General features: G+C 40.7%; 1 protein-coding gene across 3 annotated transcripts in view; it reads left to right on the top strand.

The window, feature by feature from the left end:
• The first annotated feature begins 608 nt into the window (after positions 1–608).
• The window catches only part of homer3b (homer scaffold protein 3b), a 43,289-nt gene continuing 26,724 nt past the window's right edge, over positions 609–17,173 (top strand). For 2 of the 3 annotated variants that reach the window (XM_029706620.1, XM_029706619.1), the window contains exons 1-2: positions 609–1,092; positions 2,730–2,779. In XM_029706620.1, coding sequence (XP_029562480.1) covers positions 2,757–2,779 — 23 coding nt within the window. In that variant the 5' untranslated portion in view covers positions 609–1,092; positions 2,730–2,756. The remainder of the gene's footprint in view (positions 1,093–2,729; positions 2,780–17,173) is intronic. The other variant, XM_029706621.1, reaches the window with a different exon arrangement.

The following is a 17,173-nucleotide window of genomic DNA, read 5'->3' as shown; positions in this document are numbered from 1 at the left end:
TGTGAATGTATTTGTCACGTCCTGACCATAGAGAGCTCGTATTTTTCTATGGTAGAGTAGGTCAGGGTGTGACTGGGGGGGTTTTGTCTAGTTTATATTTTCTATGTTATGTTCTAGTTTCTTTTTTCTGTGTTGGGGTTTTCGTATGATTCCCAATTAGAGGCAGCTGGTCATCATTGTCTCTAATTGGGGATCATATTTAAGTAGTTGTTTTTCCCACTTGGTTTTGTGGGAGATTATTTTGAGTTAGTGCATGTTGCACCTCTTCGTCACGTTTTGTTTATTGTATGTCTTGCATAGTTTCACATATAAATAAAGATGTGGAATGATACGCATGCTGCGCTTTGGTCTCCTTCATATGAAGGACGTGACAGTATTCCTCATTTCAGCCATCAATCACAGGAAATATACTTATTTTAATCCCATTATGTCAATCAAACCTCATTACAAGTGGGAAGAGTGCTTTCAAGACAACCTGCAAGCCATTGGAATATTATATTTCAAATTTCAAATGGTGTAAAGTGGGTTAGGTTAGAGGCAATGTAATTTGATTCGTCAAATAGCAGCCAGCAGGTGGTGTTAGACTTAGTGTCTCTGTCTCATTGAGCAAGGACAATTCTTGAATGGGATACCGGAATGGGCAGAGCAGGGGGAACAACAAATTGCAGAAGGATCTCATTACCGTGCGCTGACACTCAGCAGAGGCAGAACGCATTTATACTTTTGTAGAACATAGTTCCCTCATGTTTTTGAGAGGCGTTAAATCACAAGATTAGTGTGCCACCACAAAGGAAAAGCTACAAAGAACTGGATTCGACGGACAAAGGAAAGCTGTTTTAATTTATTTCAAACAGAACTACTACAATTGGGAAAACACATGTTTTCAAGTACATTTTTTCCCCCACTGAACGTTTGCGGTATTCCTGTTACAGAAATGTAATGCAACGTACTGTACAATTATAAAGGAATTCACTTTACAGTGATATTCGACAACCATCTATTCGGAGACAAAGAGCAAGACATTACCTATCGCTTGAGATAAGACTGGAATTTATATTCTGCAAGGACACCGAAAGCGTTCAACAATATGGGGTGAGTGCACTGCAGTTTTATAGTTTCTCAAATCAAGTTGCGCTTTCTCTACAATCTCTTGAAAAGGCAAAGACAAAAAGTGAAGTTTGGGATGAGTTCAGGGTGGTATGTATAAATTACCCATGTTGTTGTATGAATTTGATTGGAAATATTCTTTAAGATATGCCATGTTATCGCCCTAATGTATGGGCGTAATGTATGCATACATTGACCCCCCCCACAAAAAAATAAATCTCTGTGAATTCTTAAATGTTTTGTCCATAAGTCTTTTCATAAGTCTTTTCTTAATGATCTTATTTGAAAGAAGGGTTTAATCTTATTTCTTTTTCAACTGACCTAATTTCAGCGCCATCAGCCTTTAAGCAGCATGGTTGATGCCCTCAGTCTACTGTATGAATGTTCACCTTGACTATGGCTACATTGTTCCACACTGTCAAACACATATCATACTGATGTGTTGAAATAATCTGATTAAAATGCCACAGTTCACATACACAGAAATGTTGATGACTTTGGTTGTATTGTGTGGTGCAATAGCCTAGCATTTCAGAATTTACTCTTATTCTTAGCCCTTTTCTCCAGTTAATATTTACTCATGTTTACCTTGGTAACAGACAGCTTTTGAAGCCACCCCATAATTTGGTAGTCAAGCTGTGCTCAAGGCTCCATAGCTCAATAATGTACTAAAGGAGCCTTATGTCACTCCTTTATAGTTCAAGGGCCTTATATGTTCTTTTTAGAGGCGAATTGGCTCTGGCAGCCAAATAATCTATCTAAATGTGAATCGATTCTCAATAGTGGTACGGATCTAGAAATATAAAGACCTCTACTTTCATATCACATCAAAATATTTTCACAAATGCAAAATATACACTCACTGTGCACTGTTTTAACACAGTTGCAGCACACAGAATTCTTCAGTGACAACACTTTTGTGCCATCTGTCTTCCGTTTACACACATTTACACTTCGGAGACGCAGATAGCTAATTAGCACAGGTAGACTATGCCTCTGTCTTTGTCTGTTGTCCGTACACAAGCGCTGTAACATGGAAATATGGCTGTGTGGGAAGCCTATAAAGGTGTAATAAATTAACTTTTTTTTTTACTTATTAGTATTTCTCGCTGATATGAACGATACGTTATTTATGTTTCCAAAAACATACCACAAGCGAAGTGTTTTGACGTTCAGAACGAGCGTCGGGGCTGTTAACGAAACTTCCCCAGCCAGAGGATACTATTGTCAATAGGAGCTAAAGGTAGTTAGCGTCTATGAATGGGTTAAAGGCTCCATTGATGGTGAAATCATTAGTTGAAAGATTTATGTTGCCTCTTTGAATTATTTAACTAATGATATTTAAGAAGAAGGGCCTTGGGGCCTTGGAAACCAATGGGGTGGGGTTTAGTGTATTGTAAGTATGTCTGGGTAAGGATGCAGTCAGCTCAGCTTCAGAGAAACTAGTGCTGTCTTTAGTTCCCATAGTTCTCCACCACAGACAAAAGGCTGGGAAAGAAGAAAAACCAGTCTAACCTCATTCTGTTTTCATTTGACCTTAAAAAACCTCAGTGATTTTTGATGTTTATTCCACTTTTTTTTTAAAGTCTAATTTGAGGTGTTACCTTCTTTTTCCATCACAGAAAAGGAGCCTTCCCTGAGCTGTAAACATGTATCCATCACACAGAGAAAGGTATTATTGACACATGTCATATGTGTTGTGCTAATTCATTGTCCATTTGCTCTGTCCCCAAAAATGTGCCCCTCATCTACAAGTTTCCCCTCCCAATTGCCCCATCTTGTCACGTCATGTATGCTTTTATCACGTTCTAATCCAGGGATAACAATTAGAACACCTACAGTACGGGCGGCAGGTAGCCTAGTGGTTAGAGCGTTGGACTAGTAACTGAAAGGTTGCAAGATCGAATCCCCGAGCTGACAAGGTAAACATCTGTCGTTCTGACCCTGAACAAGGCAGTTAACCCACTGTTTCTAGGCCGTCATTGAAAATAAGAATTTGTTCTTAACTGACTTGCCTAGTTAAATAAAGGTAAAATAAAAAATGAAGTCCAAACTGGATTTTTCATGCCTCATCTTTTTTATTTCATCTTTATTTAACCAGGTAGGCCAGTTGAGAACAAGTTCTCATTTACAACTGCGACCTGGCCAAGATAAAGCAAAGCAGTGCGACACATACAACAACACAGAGTTACACATGGAATAAACAAACATACAGTCAATAACACCAATAGAAAAGTTAATATACAGTGTGTGCAAATGAGGTAAGATAAAGGAGGTAAGGCAATAAATAGGCCATAATGGCGAAATAAATACAATTTAGCAATTAACACTGGAGTGATAGATGTGCAAAAGATGAATGTGCAAGTAGAGATACTGGGGTGCAAAGGAGAGAAAAAAAACCCAGTATGGGGATGAGGTAGTTGGATGGGCTATTTACAGATGGGCTATGTACAGGTGCAGTGATCTGTGAGCTGCTTTGACAGCTGGTGCTTAAAGATAGAGAGGGAGATATGAGTCTCCAGCTTCAGTGATTTTTGCAATTCGTTCCAGTCATTGGCAGCAGAGAACTGGAAAAAAAGGCGGCCAAAGGAGGAATTGGTTTTGGGGGTGACGAGTGAAATATACCTGCTGGAGCGCATGCTGCTATGGTGACCAGTGAGCTGAGACAAGGCTGGGCTTTACCTAGCCAAGACTTATAGATGACTGAGAGCCAGTGGGTTTGGCGACGAATATGAAGCGAGGGCCAGCCAACGAGAGCATACAGGTCGCAGTGGTGGGTAGTATATGGAGCTTTGGTGACAAAATTAATGACACTGTGATAGACTGCATCCAATTTGCTGAGTAGAGTGTTGGAGGCTATTTTGTAAATGACATCGCCGAAGTCAAGGATCAGTAGGATAGTCAGTTGAGTGAAGGATGCTTTGTTGCGAAATAGGAAGCCGATTCGAGATTTCATTTTGGATTGGAGATGCTTAATGTGAGTCTGGAAGGAGTGTTTACAATCTAACCAGACACCTAGGTATTTGTAGTTGTCCACATATTCCACATAAGTCAGAACTGTCCAGAGTAGTGATGCTGGGCAGCAATCGGTTAAAGAGCATGCATTTAGTTTTACTTGCATTTAAGAGCAGTTGGAGGCCACGGAAGGAGAGTTATATGGCATTGAAGCTCGTTTGGAGGTTAGTTAACACAGTGTCCAAAGAAGGGCCAGAAGTATACAGAATGGTGTCGTCTGCATAGAGGGGGATCAGGGAATCACCAGCTGCAAGAGCGACATCATTGATGTATACAGAGAAAAGAGTCGGCCCGAGAATTGAACCCTGTGGCACCCCCATAGATACTGCCAGAGGTCCGGACAACAGGCCCTCCGATTTGACACACTGAACTCAATCAGAGAAGTAGTTGGTGAACCAGGCGAGGCAGTCATTTGAGAAACCAATGCTGTTGAGTCTGCTGATAAGAATGTGGTGATTGACAGAGTCAAAAGCCTTGGCCAGGTCGATGAATACAGCTGCACAGTATTATCTCTTATCGATGGCGGTTATGATATCGTTTAGGACCTTGAGCGTGGGTGAGGTGCACCCATGACCAGCTCGGAAACCAGATTGCATAGTGGAGAAGGTACGGTGGGATTCGAAATGGTCGGTGATCTCTTTGTTAACTTGGCTTTCGAAGACCTTAGAAAGGCAGGCTAGGATAGATATAGGTCTGTGACAGTTTGGGTCTAGAGTGTCTCCCCCTTTGAGGAGGGGGATGACCGCGGCAGCTTTCCAATCTTTGGGGATCTCAGACGATACGAAAGAAAGGTTGAACAGGCTAGTAATAGGGGTTGCAACAATTGCAGCGGATAATTTTAGAAAGAGATGGTCCAGATTGTCTAGCCCGGCTGATTTGTAGGGGTCCAGATTTTTCAGCTCTTTCAGAACATCGGCTATCTGGATTTGAGTGAAGGAGAAATTGGGGAGGCTTGGGCAAGTTGCTGAGGGCTGTTGACCGTAGTGGGGGTAGCCTGGTGGAAAGCATGGCCAGCCATAGGAAAATGCTTATTGAAAATGTCAATTATCGTGGATTTATTGGTGGTGACAGTGTTTCCTAGCCTCAGTGCAGTGGACAGCTGGGAGGAGGTGCTCTTATTCTCCATGGACTTTACAGTGTCCCAGAACTTTTTGGAGATTTGGTTTCTGCACTGAGATGAATTTACCCTGAAATTGTCCTCATAAATTATTGCATTGTGTCAAAGACATTGTGCCTTAACCAGTTGTCCCAAAAATAGGATTTGTTTTGCGTTGTGCAAGCTTGAGTAAAATTACACAAATTATATATGCCATGAAATGGTCTTTTGTGGCCTATAGCTTATTGTTCAATGACAATTCTGAGGTTGAGGATTTGCTGGCTAATTGCTGTTTTGGGGATCTTTGCTATTGCTTATGCATGTAATATTCTCTCTCCCTTTCACTTTAATTTGTTGACTACAGCATTTTATCAGTCAGACATATGCAAGAGCCTACTGACCAAGTTAAGAGCCTGCACTTCATAATACAAGTGAAGATGATGCTAAGAAGGTTTTGAAAAGTTTCCAGATTATCGTTAACATTGTTAAGTTGTTGAGAATTCCATTTGATGAGAACATTATTTGGTCCCTGGAAAGGAATGTGTGGATTAAAGAATGTAACACCTTAGCACCTTGATAGAAGACCATATGTGAGCTGAGATGTCTACTTGTTGTTGAGTAGTAGTGAGTTAGCGTTTCCACCATGCTATTTTGGTATTTAGTTGTGCAGTGTCATGTTGCTGAAATGGCTGGACACTTTCGCTGGCTCAGGAATGTTGACGTGAGGCTCACTCGACTCTCAGGGGGGTCATAGGAATGAAACCCTTAAAGGAGAACTACAGTCAAAATCAGTTTTTCTCTCACACATTTTATTCTCTATACAAAAACAATAATCTAGGTTTCTGGAAAGGAATAGGGGCAATTCCACAGTAACAAAATTGCACTGAGACTTAACAAACCATATAACTCTGTTCACAAGGACTACTTTTAACAATGTACACTGAACATTTTACAAAAACACATTTACTGGAAGAACTGTGCAGATGCAAAGTTTCGTAACAGAATTTTGGGACAATTTATGTAACGACATTTTCCAAAAACGGTGTTAAATATCTGCTCCGAATTATGATTCAAGATGTCTGCAGAAAGAATGGGGTATCAGCTATGACATGACACCTTGAGTTTGAAAAAAATTATATATTTTCGTTATTGAACTACTGTAGGTGAAATGGATTTACATTCGGAAACAGAATTGTGGTGACGGAATTTCATCATTGGTCCCTGATCTGTACCACACAGAAATGCATATTTATGGTTATGAGTGTAATTCAGTTCATGGTGATGTATCCTAAATAGGTACACGAAGGTAGAAATCTGCAATATCCTCCTTTGCGTATTTGGTATTATTCTACACACTGGCTATTATTTTAAAGAGCTCGGCCACCAAACGGCCAAATTATATTGGTCCAGACAGGACCAAATCTGAACATAGACGTCTATGTTCCACAAGTTTGGACATCAAAGTAGAGCACAGTACAGCATAATAGAGTACAGTAGAGTTCAGGAGAGTATAGTTTAGTACAGTACATTAGTGTACTCAACTCTAGTATGCTCTACTGTGTACTGTACTGAACTCAATTCTACTGTACAGGACTATACTCTACTTTTCTTTACTGTACTGTGCTCTACTGTACTGTGCTGTGCTGTCCAAACTTGTAAAACATAGATGTCTGATCCGGGCCAAATCTGAACCAATCATGGACCTCTATGTTTGGGGTAAATGAAGGCCGGTTCAGACGTATGGGGACGTTGAAATCAATGCTGGTCTGGACCAAAAAATGATGTCTGTGGACATTGAAATCAAGGCCAGGGCAGACTGACCAAATTACCGATTTGTTAACAGAATTTTCCATTTTAACCACTTAAGAATTCTTAAACTAAGTTGGTATCAGTAAAAACACGAATTAATTGGTAGGTTTACCTTTACTTCTTACTTCTCTGAACTTTTGTTATCCACCCTCATGAGGGAGAGAAATTAGAAAATATCTTAAAGATATGTTGGTTTTTGGTAAAGGAATTTGAAGGCATCAGGCATTCTTAAGCTTACAGAAGCAAGAAAAAAATGTCAACTAAATCTACTGTACATTCGGAAAGTATTCAGACCCCTTGACTTTTTCCACATTCTGTTATGTTGCAGCCTTATTCCAAAATTGACCCAATTATTTTTTCCCTCATCAATCTACACACAATACCCCATAATGACAGTGTTCAGATCCTTTGCTATGATACTCAAAATTGAGCTCAGGTGCATCTTGTTTCCATTGATCATCCTTGAGCTGTTTCTACAACTTGATTGGAGTCCACCTGTGGTAAAGCTCCGAAACAGGATTGTATAGAGGTACAGATCTGGGAAAGGGTACCAAAAAATGTCTGCAGCATTGAAGATCCCCAAAAACACAGTGGCTTCCATCATTCTTTTTTACATTTCAATTCTTAAATTGAAGAAGTTTGGAACCACCAAGTCTCTTCCTAGAGCTGGCCGCCCGGCCAAACTGAGCAATCAGGGGAGAAGGGCCTTTGTCAGGGAGGTGACCAAGAACCCGATGGTCACTTTGACAGGGCTCCAGAGTTCCTCTGTGGAGATGGTTGTCCTTCTGGAATGTTCTCCCATCTCTGCAACACTTCACCAATCAGGCCTTTATGGTAGAGTGGCCAGATGGAAGCCACTCCTCAGTAAATGGCACATGACAGCCATCTTGGAGTTTGCCAAAAGGCACATAAAGGACTCCGAGCAAAGTACAGAGAGATCCTTGATGAAAACCTGCTCCAGAGCGCTCAGGACCTCAGACTGGGGTGAAGGTTCACCTTTCCAAGAGGACAATGACTCTAAGCTCACAGCCAAGACAACACAGGAGTGGTTTTCTGGACAACTCTCTGAATGTCCTTGAGTGGCCCAGCCAGAGCCCGGACTTGAACCCGATCGAACATCTCTGGAGAGACCTGAAAATAGCTGTGCAGCGATGCTCCCCATCCAACCTGACAGAGCTTGAGAGGATCTGCAGAAAAAATTTTGAGAAACTCCCCTAAAACAGGTGTGCCAAGCTTGTAGCATCATACCCAAGAAGACTTGATGCCGTAATCACTGCCAAAGGTGTTCAACAAAGTACTAAGTAAATGGTCTGAATACTTTTGTAATATTTCCATTTTTTATATATATTTGCTAAAAAGGGGGAGAAAACAATTGAATCCATTTCAGAATAATGCTGTGACGTAAACATTTTTGGAAAATGTCAAGCGGTCTTAATATTTTCCGAATGCACTGTAAGTGTTGATATTTGTTGGCCGGGGTCTTTTATTCTTTACTTCAACATTGTTTTGAGGTTAAGACTTTTTCTGGTAAATGTTTTCTAAGACTCCTTTTCCGTCAGTTGGACAATAAATCAAAGCCTTTGCTTTATTCCAAATTTTTAGATTGGAAATGGTTCAAAAATGTATATATGCCGAAATCTCTCAAAATATAGACTCTTAGCTTTCATTTGACACCCACTTTGTCATGCTCCTATAAACTTCACACGTTGGTGCTCATGGGTCCTTTTACATGGAAATGACCATAGTCCCCTGAGTGTCATCCCCGTAATGCTTACAGCAGGGGTAACAACTTAGTCTCTTTACCTCAGGGGCCATTTATATAGTTGTCGGCGGAAAACATTGCGAAACAACTCGCATTATTCTATTACCTACATGCAATTATGGCACAAGATTACAAATAGCCTAATTGATTTCACAGTTGTGGAGTCATATTTTTTTTTTTACATATTTTTTTATATATATCATCAGATCTTTTCAAATAATCAGAGGTATTATATGGGGGATATTTACACCCCAGAACTTCTGCATGAAGTAGGTCATTTACAATCTTATATCGTTGTTCAAATGATTTTTCAGTATCAGAGTTTACCTGTGGTATTCTGCCATCTGTTATCCCCATTGAATATGTGTCCTTTATATCATGTATACCAACCCAAGTGTAGTTTGGAACAGCTTGGTTTTATATTTCTGAGCTATTGCTTCCAGATAACTTATTTTGATGCTTTCATAGACCACAGAATAACTCATGGGTATTTTCGGGCAGCTGATCCGCATAGGGGGGCCATTTTACAGATCAGTGACTTTGGAAGATGAATTACTGAGGGAGCTTAAGCATGAGATGAAGATCCAAGTGAGGGGGATTAGCCAATGATGACACTGTCTCTGGGTGAACCCACACACCCACGGGTCACTGGGAAAGTGAGTTTTAGAGTTTAACTCAGAACGTGAGCAAGAAGCTAATGTCTAATGCTGTTTCACTGTAAATTCAGTTACTGGTTTCAGAAAGAACCAATCAATATCACCTGCCTTCACTGCGAAAGGTTCAGAGTTAGACTTTTTTTTTTACACTGACTTACATTTGAAGTCAGTGTAATGAGGAGTAATGTTGATTGAGAGTAGGATCATTTTACCACAATGGACTTTCTTTTGTGCACTTGTTTTTCACTGAGAGGGTGTTTGTTTGGCTAGAATTTTACATTCTGTTGTCAAGTACTACTGACTCAAAACTGATGGACTGGCCTGATGCCAGCACATTTTTCCATTGGCCCTAAAAATGCACTGATTCCCACAGAAGTGATTTGACCAGATACAGAAAGGGGCCCATCCGTCGTCAACACCGCCCATGATTAATTCATTGTTGTGAAACGTTTAGATTAATTTATAATATATGGGCGTGCGTACAGCACGGGAAAGGTGATGAAATATAGATACGTGGGGAGAGCAGTAGTCTTTTCCTTCAGTTCCCTCCCTCTCATCCTGCTGGCTGCCAGCCCAGCAGCTGCTGTCCCACTCACCTCGCTAGCCATCCGCTGCTCACCGTCCCCTCTGATCATACACCTCCAACTTGTTTGTTTCAATGACTCCTTGTACGTTTCATGGTAATCAACTACAGTGTATATATAGGCTAGTCAATGCCAACACGCTCCTGGAATGTGTTACATATCGCTATACAATAGTACACGCTTGTTTTTCCATGAATCAGTTTCATGTAATAATGTACACAAATGTAATTCAGTTCATGCATGAGTATGGGTATGCATGTGTGTAGAGAGGCGGGGGGGGGGGGGGGGGGGGGGGGGCTGAATATGACCTGGAATAGGTTTACAATAATCTATCTGGACAATCCTGACTTTATTAAGACCTTTGCAGAGCAGTGCCATGTTGAATTGAAAATGTCACTGCCATATTTACCTCATCTCTAGGATACCTGTGCACAACACTGTAAGGGTGGTTTGACATGGCTGCGCAGAGGCTAGTAGAGCATTGAAGCATGTTGGTAGAACGTTGGCGGAGCGTTGAATTGACGGTTCGGTGAGGCCCCCCCCCCCCCCCCGGGTCCTCCTTGATCCTGCAGGGCAGCATGGAATGTGCCAGCTGGCCAGACAAAGGCCTGTGTCCCAGAAATGTGTGTCACGGTCACCCCCCCCCCCCCCCCCTGACTCCTCTCCACGGCTCTTTGCTTTCCCTTCTGAGGCCTCGCTTTTGGCTTCCAACCCACTCCCTCCCGGCCAGGGGGAGGGATCAAGGCCCCATTTTCTCTCTCTTTTTCTCTCTCTCTGCCTACTCTTGCACTCAGACATGAGGCTTCACAGCGTGAGACATGGCTTCTTTACAACCAAGCTCTCCTGGGCTCCTGTAGAACCTAGATCTGATCCTCTAATGGGAATGAATATGTACTGCATTTATGCGACAGGACTGATCTTCAGGAGGATTTGAATCCATGTTAATCTATACGTATCATCAAGTCTGTTTATTGTCTAGTCATAGTCACTTTACCCCTACCTACAAGTACATATTACCTCAATTACCTGGACTAACCTGTACCCCCACACATTAACTCTGTACTAGTACCCACTGTGTGTATGTGTGTATATATAGCCTGGTTATTGTTGTTTTAGTGTGTAACTTTTTTAAACTTTAGTTTATTTAGTAAATATTTTCTTAACTCTTATTTTTCTTAACTGCATTGTTGGTTAAGGGATTGTAAGTAAACATTTCACGTTAAGGTGTATTCGGCGCATGTGACAAATTACAATTGTATTTTATTTGAAGTCTCAACTCCGGAGAGAGTGCCATTTTCTCAAACAGACTAAAAGGGATATTTTTTTACCTTTTATTTAACTAGGCAAGTCGGTTAAGAACAAATTCTTATTTTCATTGACGGCCTAGGAAAGGTGGGTTAACTGCCTTGTTCAAGGTCAGAACGACAGATGTTTACCTTGTCAGCTCGGGGATTCGATCTTGCAACCTTTCGGTTACTAGTCCAACGCTCTAACCACTAGGCTACACTGCCTCCCACGATATGATGAAAGGCGGAGTATGAGATCAATTTGGGAATGTCTCCATGTTGTGACTGATTTAGCAGATAATCACCCAAACAGTTATTTATCCTGGTCAGGAATGAATAAGAAGTAGCCTAATTGAAATAAAAATGGGTTTTTGGTGCAAATACCAACAACAACCTTTCTTCTTTATCTGGCCTATATCCTGGTTTCAGTAAAATTGAAGTGATAGGCAAAAGGCAATGAGCCATTCCCTTATTGCAGTTGCAATGTTCCCTTGTTATTCCTTCTCCCTTAAAGTAAAAATATAATTTTTGGCATACATTGTGTTGTGCTCATTAAAATCAGTATAGCTAGGTGATTGAAATGTAGGGGGAACCGGGACGAAAGTAACACTTGTTTTTTTTCCTAATTACTCAGAGATCGATAGAGCTTGAGACACCATATTTTATGACACCTTATAAACTCAGACCCCTTCACTTTTTCCACATTTTTTTTACGTTACAGCCTTATTCTAAAATGGATTAAATAGTTTTTTCCTTAATCAATCTACACACAATACCCCAGTTAGCCAGCTAACTAGCGATTAGCATTAGTGGCTAACACGATTTAGCTTAACTTGCTAAGAAAATACAAACTAGCTGTTTGCAGATGTAAGAAACACAAACAAATATTGTAATTATAGAATGCATGTCGATTTATATTAAGGTCAAGCAACAACAAATGAGCTCTTTGAGTGACGGGGTGGGACTAGGTCTGTGGAAAGTGGCTTGGAGAGAGAGAGCGGAGAGGGATGACTCAAGTAGCGGAGTAAGCTATAAATATGGACGTTACACACGGAGTATCACATTTAACAAACCAAACATTCAAATGCCATTATAGAAGGTAAAGCGTAAAACCCCAAACCGATCCGTGCATCAATACCGGTATATAGTAAAATACAGTATACCGCCCAGCCCTACGTAGGGTTGGTGCCAGGTTTCCTCCAGATGTGACGCTTGGCATTCAGGCCAAAGAGTTCACTCTTGGTTTCGTCAGACCAGATAATCTTGTTTCTCATGGTCTGAGAGTCCTTTAGGTGCCGTTTGGCAAACTCCAAATGGGCTGTCATGTGCCTTTTTACTGAGTGGATTCTGTCTGGCCACTCTACCATACAGGCCTGATTTGGTGAAGTGCTCTGAGATTGTTGTCCTTCTGGAAGGTTCTCCCATCTCTGTCAGAGTGACCATCGGGTTCTTGGTCACCTCCCTGACCAAGGCCTTTCTCCCCTGATTGCTCAATTAGGCCAGGCAGCCAGCTCTAGGAACTCTTGGTGGTTCCAAACTTCTTCCATTTCAGAATGATGGAGGCCACTGTGTTCTTGGGGACCTTCAATGCTGCAGACATTTCTGGTACCCTTCCCCAGATCGGTGCCTCGACAGAATCCTGTCTTAGAGCTCTACGGACATTTCCTTCGACCTCATGGCTTGGTTTTTGCTCTGACATGCACTGTCAAATGTGGGACCTTTATATAGACAGGTGTGTGCCTTTCCAAATCTTTTACAATCAATTGAATTTACCACAAGTGGACTCCAATGAAGTTGTAGAAACATTTCAAGGATGATCAATGGAAACAGGATGCGCCTGAGCTCAATTTCGAGTCTCATAGCAAAGGGTCTGTATACTACCACTACCGGTCAAAGGTTTTAGAACACCTACTTAAGTGTTTTTTTGTTATTTTTACTATTTTCTACATTGTAGAATAATAGTGAAGACATCAAATCTCTGAAATAACACATATGGAATCATGTAGTAACCAAAAAAGTGTTAAAGAAATCTAAATATATTTTATATAGCCACCCTTTCTTTCCCTTGATGACAGCTTTGCACACTCTTGGCATTTTCTCAACCAGCTTCACCTGGAATGCTTTTCCAACAGTCTTGAAGGAGTTCCCACAGATGCTGAGCACTTGTTGGCTGCTTTTCCTTCACTCTGCGGACCAACTCATCCCAAACCATCTCAATTTGGTTGAGGTCGGATGATTGTGGAGGTCAGGTCATCTGATGCAGCACTCCATCACTCTACTTCTTGGTAAAATAGCCCTACACAGCCTGGAGGTGTGTTGGGTCACTGTCTTGTTGAAAAACAAATGGTAGTCCCACTAAGCCCAAACCAGATGGGATGGCGTATCGCTGCTGAGTGCTGTGGTAGCCATGTTGGTTAAGTGTGCCTAGAATTCTAAATAAATCAGACAGTGTCACCAGCAAAGCACCACCACACCATAATACCTCCTCCTCCATGCTTTATGGTGGGAAATACACATGTGGCGATCATCCGTTCACCCACACCATGTCTCACAAAGACATGGGGTTGGACCCAAAAATTTTGACTCATCAGACCAAAGGACAGATTACCACCCGTCTAATGTCCATTGCTTGTTTTTCTTGGCCCAAGCAAGTCTCTTCTTCTTATTGGTGTACTTCAGTAGTAGTTTCTTTGCAGCAATTCGGTGATGATGGCCTGATTCACACAGATGTGTCTGTTACTTGAACTCTGTGAAGCATTTATTTGGGCTGCATTCTGAGACTGGTAACTCTAATGAACGTATCCTCTTCAGCAGAGGTAACTCTTGGTCTTCCATTCCTGTGGCGGTCCTCATGAGAGCCAATTTCATCATAGCGATGGTTTTTGCGACTGCATTTGAAGAAACTTTCAAAGTTCTTGAAATGGTCCGTGTTGACTGACATTCATGTCTTAAAGTAATGATGGACTGTCGTTTCTCTTTGCTTATTTGAGCTGTTCTTGCCATAATAATAATAATGGCTATATTCTGTATACCACCCCTCCCTTGTCAAAACACAACTGATTGGCTCAAACGCATTAAGAAGGAAAGACATTTCACAAATTAACTTTTAAGAAGGCACACCTGTTAATTGAAATGCATTCCAGGTGACTACCTCATGAAGCTGGTTGAGAGAATGTCGAGAGTGGGCAAAGCTGTCATCGAGGCAAAGGGTGGCTATCTGAAGAATCTAAAATATATTTTGATTTGTTGATCACTTTTTTTGTTTACTACATGATTCCATATGTGTTATTTCATAGTTTTGATGTCTTCACTATTATTCTACAATGTAGAAAATAGTCAAAATAAAAACCCTTGAATGAGTAGGTGTTCTAAAAGTTTTGACTAATTGTGTATATAAATAAAGTATTTCTGTTTTTTATTTTTAATAAATTAGCAAACATTTCTAAAAACATGTTTTGACTTTGTCGTTATGGGGTATTGTGTGTAGATTGAGGACTTTTTTTATTTAATCAATTTTAGAATAAGGCTGTAAAGTAACAAAATGTGGAAAAGGGAAAGTGTCTAAATACTTTCCGAATCCACAAAACATTAAGAACACCTGCTCTTTCCTTGACATAGCTTTCTCCTGGATTCACTATGATCCCTTAGTGATGTCACAAATCCATTTCAATCAGTGTAGATGAAGTGGAGGAGACTGGTTAAAGAATCATTTTTAAGCCTTGAGACGATTGAGACATGGATTGGGTATGTGTGCCATTCGGAGGGTGAATGGGCAAGACAAAGGTTTGTAGTGCCTTTGAACAGGGTATGGTAGTAGGTGCCAGGTGCACCGAATTATGTCAAGAACTGTAACGCTGCTGGGTTTTTCACGCTCAACAGTTTTCTGTGTGTTTCAAGAATAGTCCACCACCCAAAGGACATCCATCCATCTTGGCACACCTGTCCTCTACCATTAGCAACTGTAATTTCATTTGTAGGGTAAATTAGTTTAAATTAAATGGACAGAGAACAGAACTACCACAATGTTACTCCCGCTCTTGCCGGCAGTTATAAAAGTAACACAGCCTTGGGAGGGAAGTAACAGCTGGCAAGAAGTGCACAATATCTGTCTTATCTCCATGTTTTTGGTATGTAATGCTTGTTACTTTCAACAAATGTAATATCAGCCATGATTTCACGTGTGTCGATTTGAAATAATTTATATTATAGGTTCTAAGTTTATGAAAATGAACCATGTGTCAACATTGCAATGTTGTTCAACCACAATATTTTGTCTTACAATATGAATCAAACTCAATTGGATCACATAATCGCTATATTAACCCTACTTTTCTCATCTCACTTTAATGGAAACGTAGTAGATGTTTTTCACCATTTTCAGTGACTATTCATGGTTAGCCCTACCAATCAGGTTAGCCCTACCAATCAGGTTAGCCCTACCAATCAGGTTAGCCCTACCAATCAGGCGCGCTCCAGCTGTCCTGGAGCAGATCCATCAAGTCAATTGATTAAGGCTTAATTCTAATGTCATATATAAGTTTCAAACATTGTCACATGTTGCTATTTTGCAAACATTTATAAAAGCATTATGAACTAGAGAAGACAATGGCCTCTGTTTTAAACGTTTATTTTCTTTTATTCCAGATCATCAGATTGCATTGTTACTTCCGTCCCACCTGTCTTTCCTGTAACTTCTTCCAGGCTAACACCCAAGATTAGCTAGCATGGTACTTGATACTTATGCTGGCATTTAGTCGCCAAGTTACCAAGTTTTGTTGGTAACTTGGCGAAACATAGTCAGACTGGGCTGTTATTTTGCAGGGAGGTTGTCCTCCGAATTGATAACGTGCCGACTTCATTACATCATTCTAGCTTCTTTGTTATCTGAGAAAATGGGGCATGTTACTTTCGTCCTGGTTCTCCCCTACATTGCATAGATGAACATTGTATAAACTCAGCTAGTTGTGTAATGTTGCATTATCTTGTAATGTGTTTGAATCTCCCTACAACATCTGGTAATGGATGTCCTTGACTTTCTGCTTTTATTTTCTTCTAAGAGAGATACAATTGACCCTTTACTGTTGTAACCTCGGACAACATTTGCTCAAAAGAACCGCTGTCAAAATCCCCTCACAATGATCTCAAACTTTGTTTTTAATACTCAATGAAATTAAACACACTATCCCTTGCTAATCAGGAAATTCTGGGGTATGTTGTGGTGGACTGTAATTACAATTGCTTCACGGAAACCTGGTAAAATTGTTTGTAGTGTGGATAGCCACTGCATGTCTCTGAATTCACTGTCAGCATGCAGTCAAAGCTATTAACCACTTTAAGCTAACTAGCTAGTGCTTTCATTGTATCCTGATGTCGACAGCAGATGGGAGTTGTGTTCATAACACGGCTAGCTAGAAAGCCAATATGAGGGTCAGCGCTCAGGCTAGAATGAACGGCGGCCGGTGCGTGGGAGAGAGAATATCTGTAGAGTTCAAAAAGTACTTGCACTCAAAACCCAGGCTGAGATGCAAAAATAATATAATACAAAAAGTGAAAGGTGCTAATAAAAAAATGTACTGGACATACGTTTCGGCTTTATGCTTTTATTAGTGCTGTACAAACAAATTAAGAAGAAACGTACTTAAGACCTGCTGTGTGTAACAAGCGCAACAGGAGCAAACAGATAGTTCATTAGAGACTGGCCAATCGGGAGTCAATGCATATTAACAAGGAATATATAGAAGAGTATCACAAATCGATAATTCAACTGTGTAGAGATTTTAAGTACAAGTTCCATCGGGCTTAGCACTGGAGAAGGCGCTCATCCTATATTGCATCTGCAGTTTGAGAGAACACAGTCA

The sequence above is a fragment of the Salmo trutta genome, chromosome 22, assembly GCF_901001165.1.
Source record: "Salmo trutta chromosome 22, fSalTru1.1, whole genome shotgun sequence".
Lineage (NCBI taxonomy): Eukaryota > Metazoa > Chordata > Actinopteri > Salmoniformes > Salmonidae > Salmo > Salmo trutta.
This window is presented reverse-complemented; position numbering and strand designations above follow the sequence as displayed.